The following is a 15,490-nucleotide window of genomic DNA, read 5'->3' on the forward strand; positions in this document are numbered from 1 at the left end:
AGCGGCAAAGAAGAAAAAAGTTAACAGTTAAAAAAAAACAAAAATGTAACAAAATTTGAAGGAGCTACAGGCCACTGCATCAGCATGCGCCATCATTGCCATGATACAGTTCCTACCTTAGAGTCGTGCTGCTTTTGTTAGAACAGCTGATGGCAGCAAATAGTGCAGCTGGTTCCAGCAATCACCCGAACTCACAGACATGAGTTTTAAACTCTCGAAAACTATCCTGAAAGTAGTAGTACAAGAATAGAGAACACTCATGGATGATATGCTACACAGTGTTAACATTGTTTTTCTAGCAGAGTTATGTCTCGACTATGTCAGCCAATCAGAATCAAGAAGTGTCAGTGGCCATAGTATAATGAAAGCTGGATTCACCCCATTTGCTGACAGTCAAATATTTTCAGTCAGTGACTCTGACTCTGTCCCTCACTTACATTTACATATTATGTACTGGTACATTAACGATCACCTGAACACATTTGCTTTGCATATGAACAGTTTAAGGAAAGAGATTTAAGTGTGTCAACAGGTACCTGGAGGTCAGGTTATCACCACACAAAGTTACTGGGCTTTTTTTGCAGGCGTCAATATCAAAGGTGTACATAGAATAGATGAGAAGACAAGACACCTCATCTGAACATTTGCTATGTGGGAGGAAGCTCGTGGTAGATGAATGTGAGGGATGTATAAATGTGGGGGATGTTGGGTGGCTCAGGCCAAAACAAGTTCTCACCAACACACAAAATGACAGGGATCAAAACACAATGAAGGATTATGGAGTCGGCTTTAAACATAATGTTACAGGTTCCCTTTTGACAGAGTGGTTTAGAATTGTACTGAACGGGGGTTTTCTACATCTAAAGTGTCGTGGCAGACCAACAAAACACAGGCTCTCAGTGCTGTAGATGTTATGCTGTGTAATGACTAAATCATTCAGAATGACTAACCATAGGATTTGCATCTGTCTGTAACTCAAGTGCCCAATTTATAACACATTTGAATATTACAGATCTTCAATTTGCCCGCAGCGACGTCTTTGCTCAAAAGTTCAAGCGTTACATGTATTTTCCCTGTCTCTCTCATAGGCGGACACTTTGAAGGAGAGGTATCAGAAAATTGGGGACACCAAACGAGCGACACCCATTGAAGTGCTTTGTGAAAGCTTCCCTGGTCAGTAGAACTAAGCAGTTTCCTTTGTTTGCTGTGTTATTAGATTTCTTCCTCGTTCAGCCTGATGTGTAATTTAACGGTATGTTCTCTTGATACAGAAGAGATGGCCACCTACCTGCGCTACGTGAGGAGGCTGGACTTCTTTGAGAAGCCTGATTACGACTACTTGAGGAAGCTCTTCACTGATCTGTTCGACAGGAATGGCTACGTCTTTGACTATGAATATGACTGGGTCGGCAAATCACTTGTGAGTGCCTCTTAGAGAATCCACTCATCCTCCCCCTCTTTCTTTCCATCTGAAATTCTTTGATTGGACAATCAAGCAGTTGTTATAAATCATACTCTGTTGTGTTTTTCAAACTAAATTTAACAGAGCTGTACACCTCATTTTTTTTATTTTATCTTCATTTTGACCGTGTTTGTTTCCTTGTTTTTCTTGCAGCCCACTCCGATAGGTCCCATCCCCAGTGACACGCCCCTGCAGCCCAGCAGCAGAGACAAAGCACAACAGCAGACCAAAAACCAGGTGAGTTCATCAATATTTCAACACAACAAACATACAAGTCCCTCAAGATCCTCTGACAGGTTATTCTTGTTGTGTCCACCTGTGAACAACTTCCTGGAGAAAATGGCTGCCACTCAGCTCCACTTCTCCTTCACTTCCTGTTCTCAGCTACAGTCAGCGACACCATATTTCCTTAGTATTTTTTGGACTAATAGACTTTCACAAAATTGAAGCCTTACTCATAAAGAAAACTGACATGCACGACCATGAGGCAGGCTCTCCTGCACCAGCTGTGACACAAAGCACCGTTTGCAGTTTATTCCTCACACCTTGCCACTCTAAGCTCAGTTCATTACATGCATGACTTGAAAATGCAAACTGCATTATTCATACCAGTAATGACAAGCTATATGCTTAGTGTGTGACAAAATGTGTACTTTTTTTGTATCCCTTTTTATTGGCATGCTATCCGAGCCTTGTTTTGTTTGTTTGATTTAGCAGAGGGGTAGTAATTGAAGAGTTTAAGTGGAGAACGTACATAAAGTCCTGCTGATTGGCATGGTACAAATCATGTTGTTGTACTTGATGAGTCATTGTTTTCCTGTAAAGTCATGCAGGCAGTGCATTAGATTTTATTACTGAATTACTGCAGTGGACTCTAGCCTCTTTTTACTGCTCTATATTTAACATGATAGGCTTGATAACAACATGCCACCCTTTGAAGCTCGCAAAGCACCACCTACAATGCCACGAATGATACCATTACTGTAAGAACCTGTAACATCCTGGTTTAAACGATTAGCTACAATAGAAGACAGCATGTACTATCAGCCTCTGTTGTTAAAGGCTTTATATTTTTTAATTATTCATACTTCATATGAAAGAAAAAAACATCCTATAATCTCAATTTCGGTGGAAGTTGAATTAAACCTGGTACCCAAACACACATTGACGTAGCTGACTGTCTGGGTTGTATTGAGTATGAGGTGATGGTTGAGGCGATCAAGGCTGTTTTTCTTTTACTCTTGCATGACTTTGTTAGTGTGTTGATCTGTGCTTCGCATAAATTTTTGCTTCCCTCTACTCCTATTAACATAGTTTTTCTTAACAAGCCTGCTTCTGCTTGGGAGATGTCTTCTATAATTTTTTTGTTTTGTTTCTTTTTTTTTGTTTTCATTCACTCCCCTCCTCCTTGTCCGCCCTCTACCCTCACCCCCCCATACACCACATTCCCACAACCTCCTCCCTCCCCTCCGCCTCCTCCTTCTCACCACTTCACTACCACCTGCCTCAACCCTTTTTGCTCTTTGCATCAAGTCACCTGAGCCCAAAGGAAGTGAGTCTCAGCCCACTCCAGTGACCAATAAGGAGACTCTGGGGTCGCACCTCACAGCTGAGCGGCTGGGGGGCTCTGTTCAGGTACTACTGCTGCTGCTACTGCTGCTGCCCTGATGGCTAATGCATGAAGCTACATATTTTTGTATGTGTCTGGCCCTCCCCCCACACAAACACACACTGACTCCGCACTGCCTGCCTGCCTGTCAGGTGCTCCGTCTCGACTCTCTGTGTGTTTGCAATATACGTTTGAATCCTTGTGTACCAGTGCTTTGCCTGTTCTGTTTGCTCTCTCTGCTTCATTTGCCTCATCTGCTGTAGGCTGCCCACAGGAGGGGCCATGCAAAGATGACATTCAACAGCAACTGTAATGCAAACCTCATAAAATAATATTACACTGATAGATGGTCCTAAAGCAGTGCAGTAAATTGTTTTTCTGCAGCTTCCTCCAGTTTGGAAAAATACAGGAAATTAAAACATCAATTGAATGTTTTAGCTGTTTTCAACATGTCAAAAGCCCAACTGTATAACCCCTAGAAATCAGCCCTCTGTGGTAAATGTGGCACACATATGCCACCTAGTGCTGGCTAATAGCACTGCAGCTTTAAAGGGCTAGATTGACATTTTTCAACTCTGTCATAAATATATATATATAAAACAAGAAATTATTCACCTGATGTGTTTAAAGGGGCACTATGTAGTTTAGAAGTAGAAACTCAGTGTCAGAAGTTTAATATTTACAACATTAATGAAGCAATAATACAAACTGAGAAATATTTATTTTTTCGATGACTGAATAAACAAAATGTTATCAGAGGAATATAAGTTCCCAGAATCAACTAGAAAGCTGGCAGGGTCCACCATATGTATGCAAGTAAAACGGTATGAAACTGTGTTGTCCTTAAGGTCAGTTTCTTCATTCACTTCATTCAGTCATGACAACGAAGATTTTATTTACTTTGTTAAGGCATAAGATTCAGTCAGTGAAGATCTTTCTCTCCTGATTTGAAATGTCTTCCTCAAAACTACATAGTGCGTGTTCAACTCAATATGCAGAAACCTCGTTTAGCTGTAGTTTAACTTTGAAAACGTATATTTGCATCGATCAAGATTAAATTAATAGTATGATAAGAAGGGATCTAATTCCTTATGGGCATCTGACTTCTTTTTCAAGAAAGACATGAAAAAATACAAACCTATTAATTTTTTAAGGGACAATCCCATTTACATGCTGAGCTCCTCTCTTGATCTGAAAGGGTGGAAAAATGTAAATAATCAAGGTTACATATTTGTATGTTCATCTCCACCCTGCAGTCAGTGGCTCCATGTGTATGTGTTTGTGAGCAGTCTGGTATCCTCTTGTACTTGTGCAGGTGATGAGCTCAACGAATGGCGAGCTGAACACTGACGATCCCACAGCCGGACACTCCAACGCTCCCATCACTGCTCCCACTGAGGTTGAAGTGGCTGACGAAACCAAGTACGAAACAACTGTTCCGATGAGTAGAAGACTGTGCTGCTAGCTGTAGGGTTGGGGTTAATAGCATTCTCTTGAGTCCAAATATTAACAATGAGCACCGTTTCAGAAATAATCTCCATCGTTTCCATCATTGTATTCTCGATGTCCATTTGTGTCTCTTTAAATATGAAGTTAAAACCCATTTTGTCAGTGAACACACTTCAGTACTCCAATATCATGAAACATACTCAAAGTTCAGATTTGACAGTGATGCTACAAACAACAGAATTCTGTTTTTTCTGGAGTATTTCAAAGCTCTGTTTTCAGTGACTTTAAATGAAGTTAATGTGTATAGCAAGGCCACAATTTATAGAAAAAGCTTTGTTTTAAGAAAATCCATATACGCTTGGATTGGGCCAATATCATGGAAACCAATTTTCTTCTTTACATGACATTAGAGGTGGCTCTTTGAAACAATTCATATCAATATACATGTAGTAATCACTTTTTTATTGGACACATGTGAGCAGATTGTAACGTGACATGAAAAATGAGACCTTCTCTGTCTCTCTCCGTTGCCTATGCCAGCCTGTGGACAAATTGTTTTAGTTGTTTAATGCTGCTGGACTGTGGATTTCTTTGGTAAAATTTGGATTTGCCGTGACAGTCCAGAGAATGTGACCTTAGGCACGTTCTCAAGTTCCTGGTCTCAGTGCGTCTCATCGCTATGCTACCAAAGAGCAACAGTAGCTGATGTTAGCTTAGAAATGGAGTCCGCTAACATAATTGCATAAGCAGTTTCCAGGACAACACAGAAGTTCCACAGAGCCACTTTAAAGATATAACATGTCACATTTTTGCATTGAAATGTCAGATGTTGTTGAGTTTTGTACTCACACTATCATAAATATTTCTAAGAATGTTCCCAGAGAAATACGTTATTTTGTTTAAGGTAACTGCGTTTTATCGTGTGAGGTGAAACATCATATGATTGGTCAGAGTTTAAGACAGGTAGCCAGAAAACGTGACTAAATGTAATATGTGTAAAGCTTTTAACACTTTTTTTTTTTTTAAACCCTTCTGTGAACATTTCTGTCTGACTCAAGATTTTCATCAGCAGTAAACGATAAAGACAACAACTCCCATGATCCAATGCTACTTCACAACATTAAGAATCAGCTTACAGGAGAAAGCTGATGAGTAACGATTGATAAAGAAGCAAAGTTTAATTGGAGTCAAAAGGAGACCAGATTCAAAACGCACCAAACGATTGATAGCCAACCGTGATGAAGCAGCATGTTAGGCTCTGTATTGATGTACCAGTATCTGTGTCTTGATTGTGCTTTTTCCTAAATGTGAGCGCTCTTTGTTTTCCTGCAGGTGCTGTTGTTTCTTCAAAAGGAGAAAGAGGAAAGCCCTCCAGAGGCACAAGTGAACGAAGAGAACGGAGAGAACTTGAAACATTGTGGTCACTGTCAAGTTTTAAATGGAAGCAACTACACAGACCCCCACCCCTGTCCCCCCCCCCCCCCCCCCCTCCAGCTTCCCCATCACCTCTTTATCCCCCTCACTTCATTTCCCCTGTCACTCTGTACCTCCCCCCTCGCGCTCTCTCTTTCTCGTTCTCAGTGCTCCCCGGCTACTGGCGAGCTAAAGGAATGTTGCAGTCCTACTGACTCCACAACAGACTCTTGATTCCTTTATCGACGAAAAATAAACGTACCTGCATTACAACGGGGGGCTTGAGAAAAAGTAAAAAAGCTGTAACAATGAAACTCGAATACCGTGGCGTGAATATGAAAAAATACTGTTTGAAACAGTTGATGTATTTAGCATCCATACAGAACGCTTATTGTTTCAACAGTTCTGTTGATGAGGGGGATCCATTCGAGTGAAAGATATCTGCTCATTTAGGAAATTGTTTTTTTCTTTCTTTTTTTTTTTTCTTTCTTCCTTTGGTGTGTGTTTTGGGATCAAGGTAAAGAGGAAAAGGTGAACTATGCTGATGTTGAATCTGAGAGACACAGGAAGCATTTCATCTGTAAAACAGAAATCTGGAGGATTTTTATGTTTTTTTTTCTTCTTTTTTTGTAATTGAATCCTCAGTTTTTGAAGTCAAATCCCTGCATTGAAAACTTATTTTTATGTTGTAGTGTTCTGGAGTTCAATTATTTTCCTCACTCTGGCTTTCTTTTTCGTCTGTCAACATGGACTTTGTAGCACAGTCACTGGCCTCAGGTACTGTGGAAGATTGAGAGAAGCAGATATTAAGCTCTATTATTATTGCACTTTTGGAAAAAAAAAAACAACAATTACAGTGGAAAACTTTAGGTTTGAAATTAACAATTAAGAAAACATCTTAATAAAGACTGATCTAGGAAGAGTCCTTCACTATGCTTATATCTGAGTTATGGCCGAAAAATGTTGTCGATTTACATGAAAAAAAAATATGTCTTTCGATTTTTATTTCTTACATCAAAAATAATTTACCAGGAAATCATAGTTTGTGCCTTTCTAAGTAAAATGTTTAAAGCTCAAGTGAGTGTCCCGCAATGACATTTTATCCAATCTGTCCCAAATGCTTACTGGATTACTGTGTGTGTGTGTGTGTGTGCGTGCGTGTGTGTGCGTGCGTGTGCATGTATGCTTACAAATCTGGAGGTTTTTCTAAGTGAATGTGTTTTTGACTGTGTGCACATTCTTCCACTTACAAGCAGTATACATCCCTTCATCCTCTGCTGTGACAATCAACACATCTGTTCAGTGTTTGGAAAGAGATCAGGACTAGGTGTGTGTGTGTGTGTGTGTGTGTGTGTGTGTTTGTGTGTGTGCGTACAAGCGTGCATGTGTGTGTGTCAATGTACGTGTGCATGATGCCAGCTCAGAGTGATCTAACAGACGGCAGTCCAAATCTGCTTGAACCACTGTTTCATTTTGTCAAGAGGTCACAGACAGACAGACAGACATGCAGCTCACTGAGGTTTACTTGTTTCTAAGGTACATCATGTCTCTGACAGTAATGGGCTGCTGCAAACAAAAGGAACCGTCACAAAGCCAAAGCTCACTGGATTGGAAAAAAAAACAAAAAAAAAAAAACAAGCATTAGCCCTTTCTTTGAGAACCTTGCTGCTGCTGCTAACATCTTTAGTTTCATGTCAGAATGCAACCCATGATTATTTTCATTGTTGATTAAAATGCTTAACATTTTCTCCACTAATTGATTAATCATTTGGGCTATAAATAATCAGAAAACTGATTAATGGCCAATATAATGTCTGAGGGCTGGGCGATATGACCTTATCAGTATATTTTCCCACATGATGAATCTTGATATTTTCAAATCTCCTCAAAAGCACTTCCTAACTGCTAGGAGTGGGTGACAAAATGAGACATATTATGCTTTTTTCACCCCTTTTTGGTGTATGATATGGGTTCTTGTGCATGATAAACGTCAGTCCACAGCAACAGAAGCTCCTCTCTCCTGCAGGAAACACTGCTCCTGACACGCCTCATCGGTAGTCCCGCCTTTAACTCTGTGACTTCTTGACATCACGCTATGTCACCATGTCACACGTTCATGTCAATTATTCCCAGCAGCTAGTTTGCAATGTAAGAATTGCTTCAGGACAATTGCTTCAGGAGGAGGGGCCTTAGAGAGATGGGACTTAAAACAGCTTTTCATTTGAAGGGGGAATACAGTGCTGCAGTACTGGACAGTATGAGGAAACTCTTCAGAGCGTTAAAACATATAAACTAGTAAGAGAAAATAAATTATGGACCTGAATATTTGCACAATATGTCTCCTTTAACACAGACATTTTTGATGATCATCAGTAATGAGGATATAAAGTAGAACGGTCTGGAAATTACATAATTTTACTGTAATTCAGCCTTTAAACCAGGCAAAGACATTATTGATATTGCTTTCCAAATCAAGATACAAAGATATTCAAAATGTAGGACAATATACAGTCAATAATCATGATTATGTTATGATATTGATATATTGCCCAGCCCTGTATTGTCCTAGCCATGCAGTGATATGTTACTGAATGTCTCGTTTTGTCTGACTTACTGTCCCAGATTTTGAATATTAAATGTGTTATCATGCAACACCAAGAAACGCTGTGAATACTCACCTTTGGAAAAAACCTGGTACCATCAAACGTTCGGTGCCTAAAGACTAGCTCCCGCTATTAATCAATGATCAGAATATTTTGTTTTTACCGAGTTGATTGATTACTCAGCTAATCAGCGCAGCTCTAGCCTCATGTACCTCTGGGTACATTTGTTTTTGTGTGTTCACTTTTTGTCGCCAGGCCAAAATAAGATGCATGCGTCTTGCTTGGCACTCAGGATTGTTCGAGTCTCCCCCAACATTTCTGACGTTTTATGGCTTTGAGTTATTTAAAGGAGTTGCAGGCTTCTCCAGAGAAAGATTTAAAGAAGAATAGTCCAAATCGAAGCAGCCCGAGCCAAGATATCCTGATGGGACAGATTCCACATATACCAGATACCACATTACCCATAATGCAGCACGATATTGTCTCTTGCCTTCCAAATGCCCAATTTGTAACACAGGCCTTTGGTTAAAAGTGTCGTCAAACATCTCTGGCCCAAGGTGAGGTGACCTTGATGACATCACTATGACATCATGAGGGCTATGTTATTTTATATTTATGTGAAACTCGGTGCATTGTCCCTTTAACTCACTCATCGTCATGATTCATTTCAGTTTAACTTTAGATTTGCGCTTGCACAAGACTGACTGACCAGTATGTCATGTGTGATGCGAGTGATGACCATGACCACCACGGCGTACATGTATGTGTCATGCCACAGTAAAGGGAAGTTCAGGTTGTTTTCCACATGAAGTTTGTTAAAGGAAATATTACAGATGTGTAAATCCGCACTCATCGATTGAGAAACCAATGCTCAACAACATCAGAGACTTCTGAAGTAATCTGACAAAACCGCACCGACATGAAGTCGAGACATTAAGTTTGCATATAACCTGGTTATTCTTTTTATTGAACTTTTTTTTTTTTTTTTTTTTTTAACAAAACTGTTCATTTCAGATTGTCATGTGTCCCCACAGTGTGATTGAATTTAAGTGATGATGAGGAGATTGTTTGTGTTGACGAGCACGACTGAGAGGACGAACGTGGGCTCTGTGCTTGAATCACGGGCCATGTGAATAACTGAAAGAGGAAGTGTTTGTGACCCACGAGTTCTCTTCGTCTTGGTTTTTAGACAACATTTACATCGCGGAGGTATTTAAAGAGACCTGCAGATGCTCCCTGGGTGTCACGGGGTGCACCAGCGCGCCCTTGCGCGTGAAGTCGTCGGTGTGTCCAAAGTGCCGCATTGAGCAGAAAGTCTTTTGTTGGGGCATTTGATTATTCCGCTGAAAGCTAAACCGGTTCAGCTGACCAGCGTGGGGGCCCGGCTTGGCATAATCCACCACATTGCGTTTATTATATGATTTATTATTGAAGGAGGAATTTTCTTTTCTTTTCTTTTCTTTCCTTTCTTTTTTCTTTCTTTCTTTCTTTCTTTTTTTTTTTGGAGATGTCCAGACCAAGGTTGAACTGTGTCTTTGCTCAACGTCTGTTAGTGTAACTATTTGCATAATGTATTTGTAAATATGACAACGACAGATCTCTAATTGTGAATAAAAACAGTTTTATCACAGGAGTCAATCAGTCATGGAGCCGTTTGTGCCTGCTGGTCGGTCTCTCTCAGTCTGCAGGCGGCTTTGTTACGCAGCGGGACATTTTCTCAACGACCTGTGCGCCTCTATGTGGTTCACTTACCTGCTGGTCTACCTGCACTCCGTGCTCGGCTTCCAGAGCACCTATGCAGGCGTGCTGCTGCTCATTGGTCAAATAGCGGACGGGGTGTGTACGCCGCTGGTTGGATATGAATCCGATAAAACACCGGGCATCTCCTGTGGCAAGAGAAAAACCTGGCATCTACTGGGTAAGTACAGTGAGGAAGCCCATTTCTGCCATTTATAGAAAAAAAATAAATAATGATTATATATTCCCATGGTACATACATTATGAGAAAAAAAAATCAAATCTACAAGATAAAGAGGCGAAAGCATGAGACAATATTAACTGATGTCAGTTAAAAAAAATGATTAAAAAAGTCACAATTAGTCAAAAAGTTGAAATTGTGATGTAGAAAGTCAGAATTATGAGACAAAAAGTCTAAATTGTGTAATTAAAAAGTCATTTTTTAGATAAGGAGCACAATTTGCTAAAAATGTGAAATTATGACAAAAGGTCAAACTTTTGAGATAAGAAGTTGCAAAAAGATAAAAAGTTAAAATAATGACAGAGAGAAACAATTGTGAGATAAATGTTGACTTTTTATCTCATTAGTATAACATTTGAATCATCATTTTTACTTTTTATCCCGTAACTAGCCTATGACTTACCATCAGAATATGTTTCCATTAAGCTTAGAGTCATCTAATCTTTAACTGGCAGAAAATTCACCTTAGTGCATCTATGTGCACGTATGTGTGTGTGCTATTAATAGACAAAATGAATGTTATGAACATATAATGGGTCATAATTGTTTTTATTCTATATCTCCTTTCAAAGCATTAGATTGGATTGTTACCAACACATTAACTTGCCACATGTTGAATTCATCCCACAAACCGACAGAAGGTAGCATGTCAACAGAATGACTGCTAACAGCTGGCAGCTGTAGGTGCAGTTAGATGGTTAGCTCAGTTAGTTGTGCAGCCAAATGTCCATCCTGGGGTTTTTGTCAGACCGCTCAACCCCCCCAGCAATGCAGACAAACCAGGGCACATGTATAGATACTCAGACAGCTTTGGCCACTTCTGCAGGTTATAAAACCAGCTACAATGACTGAGTTGTTTGTTTCTCTGCTTTCCAGGAACTGTTTGTGTTCTTGTGTCTTTCCCCTTCATCTTCAACCCCTGCCTGGCCTGCAGCGACGACACTCCTCAGTGGGCCCAGCTTGTTTACTTTTCACCCTTCGTCATCATCTTCCAGTTCGGCTGGGCGGCCACTCAGATCTCGCACCTGTCCCTCATCCCGGAGCTGGTGTCCGAGGACAGCGACAGGGTGGAGCTCACGGCGTACAGGTGAGGTGACAGATTCCCAGTGATGAGGAAAGAGCAGTAACTCTCTGTCGCTTCACCGTGTTATCCAGAGAGGCTCGAGAGGCACATTTGTGAATACTCAAGCAAGAACAACATGCCTCCGTGTCTTCCAACTGTTTGATGGTGTTCATGACATTCCTCCCTCTGCAGGTATGCCTTCACTGTGGTGGCCAATATCACAGTGTACACTGTGGCCTGGCTGCTCTTTCACTTCCAGGCTCAGCACTCTGTGGACCCCTCCATCACAGACAACCTGGGCCAGGTGGACATCCCTCTGTTCAGGGTAAGAGGAGAGGTGCCAGACAGGTTTACACACTCCTGTAAAATCACTCAATTCTTTACCCGATCTCTCTCTCTCTCTCTCTCTCTCTCTGTCTGTAGACACTGGCTCTCATCATGCTGGGAACTGGAGCTTTATTGTCCTTCATATTCCATGTGGGCACAAAAGAGGATACGTCAGCCTCAGAGAGTGACAATGAACGGATCAGACCGTCCTCCTCACAGGAGGCTTTGTCTCGTCCTGTGTTTCAGTGGAAACACTGGCTGAAGGAGCCCTCCTTCTACCAGGTGAGTCCTGAATCTGTGCTGGGTAACTCTCTGCTGAGTCAGAAGGTTTCTCCTCCTTTTTCTCATTCTCTTTTTCTATTAATCATTTTTAAAGCAAAGGTGTCAGCCGCTTCCTGGTTCCAGCTCCTTAGATTTCAGGTGTTGCTGCTTCTCTATGTAATTTGTTTTGGACTGTATGTTTGATGAAATAAGTCATTCAAATTATGATATAATAATTTTCTGATATAAAGTCAAAGTCGTCAAAATGACATAAGCATTATGAGGTGTTACCAACAATTATGATAATGTGACATCAGCAAAATTAACTGTCCATCAATACCCAGCCCTAAGTTTAATGTCTTAAACTCAAAATAAGTGGATGTAAATGGCTGCCTGGAGCACTAGGAAAACAAATATCAAATGGTCAATGAAAACATCATGTGTACACTGTTTCAGTAGATTGGTACTATGAACTGTCAAAAACACTGAATTGTCCCTTTACATCTTATTGTCTTTGTTTTTGTGTCAGATGGCTTTCCTCTACATGTGCACCAGACTGATAGTCAACTTATCTCAGACCTACATCTCAGTTTACCTCACCAACTCACTGATGCTACCAAAGGTAAGCCCCCACTGTGAACTCATTGACTGGTAAACACTGACTGGTAAAACTCATGATGTTGCCTCTGTTGGTGAAATGTCTTATCTTGCTATTTACATCCTAATTTCCCTCCTCTCGCCTCTCACCTCAGAACTTCATTGCCATCATTCCTCTGGTGATGTATGTCAGCGGCTTTGTTTGCTCCATGGCCATGAAACCAGTCAGCAAGCTCATAGGAATCAGCGTGAGTCTCTACCTCATCAGACACTGGCAGCAACAGCCCCTTGTATTATGAATTCATCTCTTTTGTGTGATTAATAAGAAAAGGTCCATGGTGATGAGATCTGTTTGTCTGTTGTCAGATTACCTATTTGATCGGCCTGCTGCTGGTGCTTGGTTTTGCAACATGGGAGCTGAGAGCATCTATGGAGCAGCGGTGCTGCTGGGAGCCGGATCAGCTATAATCCTGGTCATGTCTCTGTCCATGACAGCAACACTCATTGGGGAGCAGACGGTAGGTGGAGGAAGAAACCTACAACTGTTTACAGCTTTGTAGGAGAGTTGTTGCACTTAAGAGTTAAAAGAAGGAAGCTGGTCATATTCTGCATTTTTCTTGATATCACTGTTTGAAGCTAGAAAGGTGGCAGGGTCCACCACATATAAACAAAGTGAAAGAGTATGAAATGTTGTTGTCCTATTAAGGTCATTTTGCTCGTTTTTTTGGATAAAATTCGGTCAATGCAGCACACTTTTTGTTTTAAATGTCACAAAGGAGAGTTGACTGAAGATCTACAGTGTGATGAATAGTTTAATGTGGGTTTTAATACAGGGATGCTGTTTTTGTTCTTGTAGTAGACTATGATTTGGGATGCTCTCGGCTGTGAAATCAATGCGGAGGTGTTGCAGCAATGTACCTTCTATCACAGCATTTTACTGCTGTCACATCTCTTCTCATGTCTGTCTTTCTTTTCCCACCCTGTCCGAAAAGATATGAATGAAAATCCTGACAGAGAGCGAAAAGTCCTTTTTGCTCCACTGACTGAAATAATGTGCGACATCTGTCTCGTTTTGCAGCAGTGTGGAGCCTTTGTATATGGGTCGATGAGCTTCACAGACAAAGTGGCCAACGGGGTGGGAGTCATCCTCATCCAGAGCACCCAGCCCTGCAGGTGAGTCTCAAAGTGACTGAAGCTTTACACTGAAGCATTTAAAGGAAGGTGTAGAAGAAGCGCTTAAAAAAGACAAATGTCCCACAGACAGAGAAGTGAAATCGGACAGTGTTTCCTCAACGCTATAAATAGTATCTGCAATTTTTGAACATGCGTAGGTCCTGGTTCCCAGCGTCCTCTGCTTGTAACCCCTTAATTATGACTGAGTAGCAATTTTTCATGGAAGATGTGAATAGAGGAATGTGTAATCAAAGACCACAGAGTTACTGCCTCTTTTTTGTTTTTGTCTAACAAAGTCTGTTCCCCTTTCCTTCAACAGCACAGAGGCCTGCTGCCCAGCCTGTGTGTGGTTCTATCGTGACGTCATGGTCACAGTAACTGGTGGCGTCGCCGTGGCTGCTGCACTTTGCTTGTTCACCATTCTAATCAGGCCCATCAGGATACGGAAAATTTAAGGGTATTCATACCTGTCAGTACTCATAGTGTCTGCACGTGCACCGAAAACAACCACAGGACTGTTAGAGACAGGTGTGTTTTGGATTTCTGTCTGAATGTAGCTTTTTTTCTGTTTACATCCACTGTTTGTGTATCTGGACACAGACCACACTTTTATTAAAGCTACTCAATGATCATGCCTTACTCAGTAAATCTTTCAAAATACATGGACAAAATTTGCTAAATATTTTGCCTTTCCCGTTGGACAAGGGAATTGGTGCAGAGGATGAAGCCATGCTACCACCTAGTGTATGAATTTGTTACTACACTGCTGTCCTGAAGCAGATTCTTTCATGCTTACCAGATGTTTCTGCACTCTGATTCTCACTCATCATTGCTCAGTTTAAAAGAAAAATGATCAGTTTTTAAATTGGGATATATTCATGTATAGATATACATGAGATGCATGACTGTGATATGACATGACCCTCTGCTGTGAATAATGCCAAATGTTTTGGTTCACCTGGCAGCAATTGTGGCGCCAGTCCAAGGAAGTGAACTGGGTGAACTTGACTCCTCTTGTGAGACTTACACACTCTCTCTCTCTCTTTCTGTGTGTGTGTGTGTGTGTGTGTGTGTGTGTGTGTGTGTGTGTGTGTGTGTGTGTGTGTGTGTGTGAGAGAGAGAGAGAGAGAGAGAGAGAGAGAGAGAGAGAGAGAGAGAGAGAGAGAGAGAGAGAGAGAGAGAGTGGGAACAAAGGCTAATAGTTGCCCGATCATTATTAGGCTATTTGTATCACTCACTTTGATCATAATCTGTACTCTGAAAGAATAATAACCCAACACTGGTTTGTTGGAAAGGAAACTTAAACATACTGAATCTGACTGACAGATCAGAACCAGAACAAAACTGGATTTTCTTTGGTTATTGTATACATTGTTCTATAATGTTGCATTCCCTTGAAAAGCATCATTAATAAATGATAACACAATGTGCATGTTTCATTTTGTTCCCTATTTTGTCCATTTTCTGTGGCATGTTTGTAGTCTCTTTCTATCTTATGACAGCCAAAAAAAAAAAAAAAAAAAGATCAGCGCTGACCCTCAAGGGGAAATAAGAA

The 15,490-nt window shown here is 40.9% G+C and overlaps 2 protein-coding genes across 8 annotated transcripts in view; both read left to right on the forward strand.

Annotated features, from left to right (window-relative positions):
- Positions 1-7,010, forward strand: part of csnk1g2b (casein kinase 1, gamma 2b) — a 34,366-nt gene extending 27,356 nt beyond the window's left edge. For 4 of the 7 annotated variants that reach the window (XM_037114472.1, XM_037114473.1, XM_037114474.1 and 1 more), the window contains exons 7-12: positions 1,089-1,173; positions 1,272-1,420; positions 1,616-1,699; positions 2,996-3,097; positions 4,387-4,493; positions 5,853-7,010. In XM_037114472.1, coding sequence (XP_036970367.1) covers positions 1,089-1,173; positions 1,272-1,420; positions 1,616-1,699; positions 2,996-3,097; positions 4,387-4,493; positions 5,853-5,907 — 582 coding nt within the window. In that variant the 3' untranslated portion in view covers positions 5,908-7,010. The remainder of the gene's footprint in view (positions 1-1,088; positions 1,174-1,271; positions 1,421-1,615; positions 1,700-2,995; positions 3,098-4,386; positions 4,494-5,852) is intronic. The other 3 variants (XM_037114476.1, XM_037114479.1, XM_037114478.1) reach the window with 3 other exon arrangements.
- A 153-nt stretch (positions 7,011-7,163) lies between these two features.
- Positions 7,164-15,363, forward strand: mfsd12b (major facilitator superfamily domain containing 12b). The gene is given in 10 exon segments (XM_037114471.1): positions 7,164-10,454; positions 11,391-11,601; positions 11,770-11,902; positions 12,001-12,186; positions 12,695-12,787; positions 12,918-13,010; positions 13,129-13,174; positions 13,177-13,280; positions 13,841-13,935; positions 14,255-15,363. Coding segments are annotated over 10 exon segments (1,371 nt in total). The 5' UTR covers positions 7,164-10,180; the 3' UTR covers positions 14,391-15,363.
- Positions 15,364-15,490: the final 127 nt, after the last annotated feature.

The sequence above is a fragment of the Acanthopagrus latus genome, chromosome 11 (genome assembly GCF_904848185.1).
Source record: "Acanthopagrus latus isolate v.2019 chromosome 11, fAcaLat1.1, whole genome shotgun sequence".
NCBI classification, from domain to species: Eukaryota; Metazoa; Chordata; class Actinopteri; order Spariformes; family Sparidae; genus Acanthopagrus; species Acanthopagrus latus.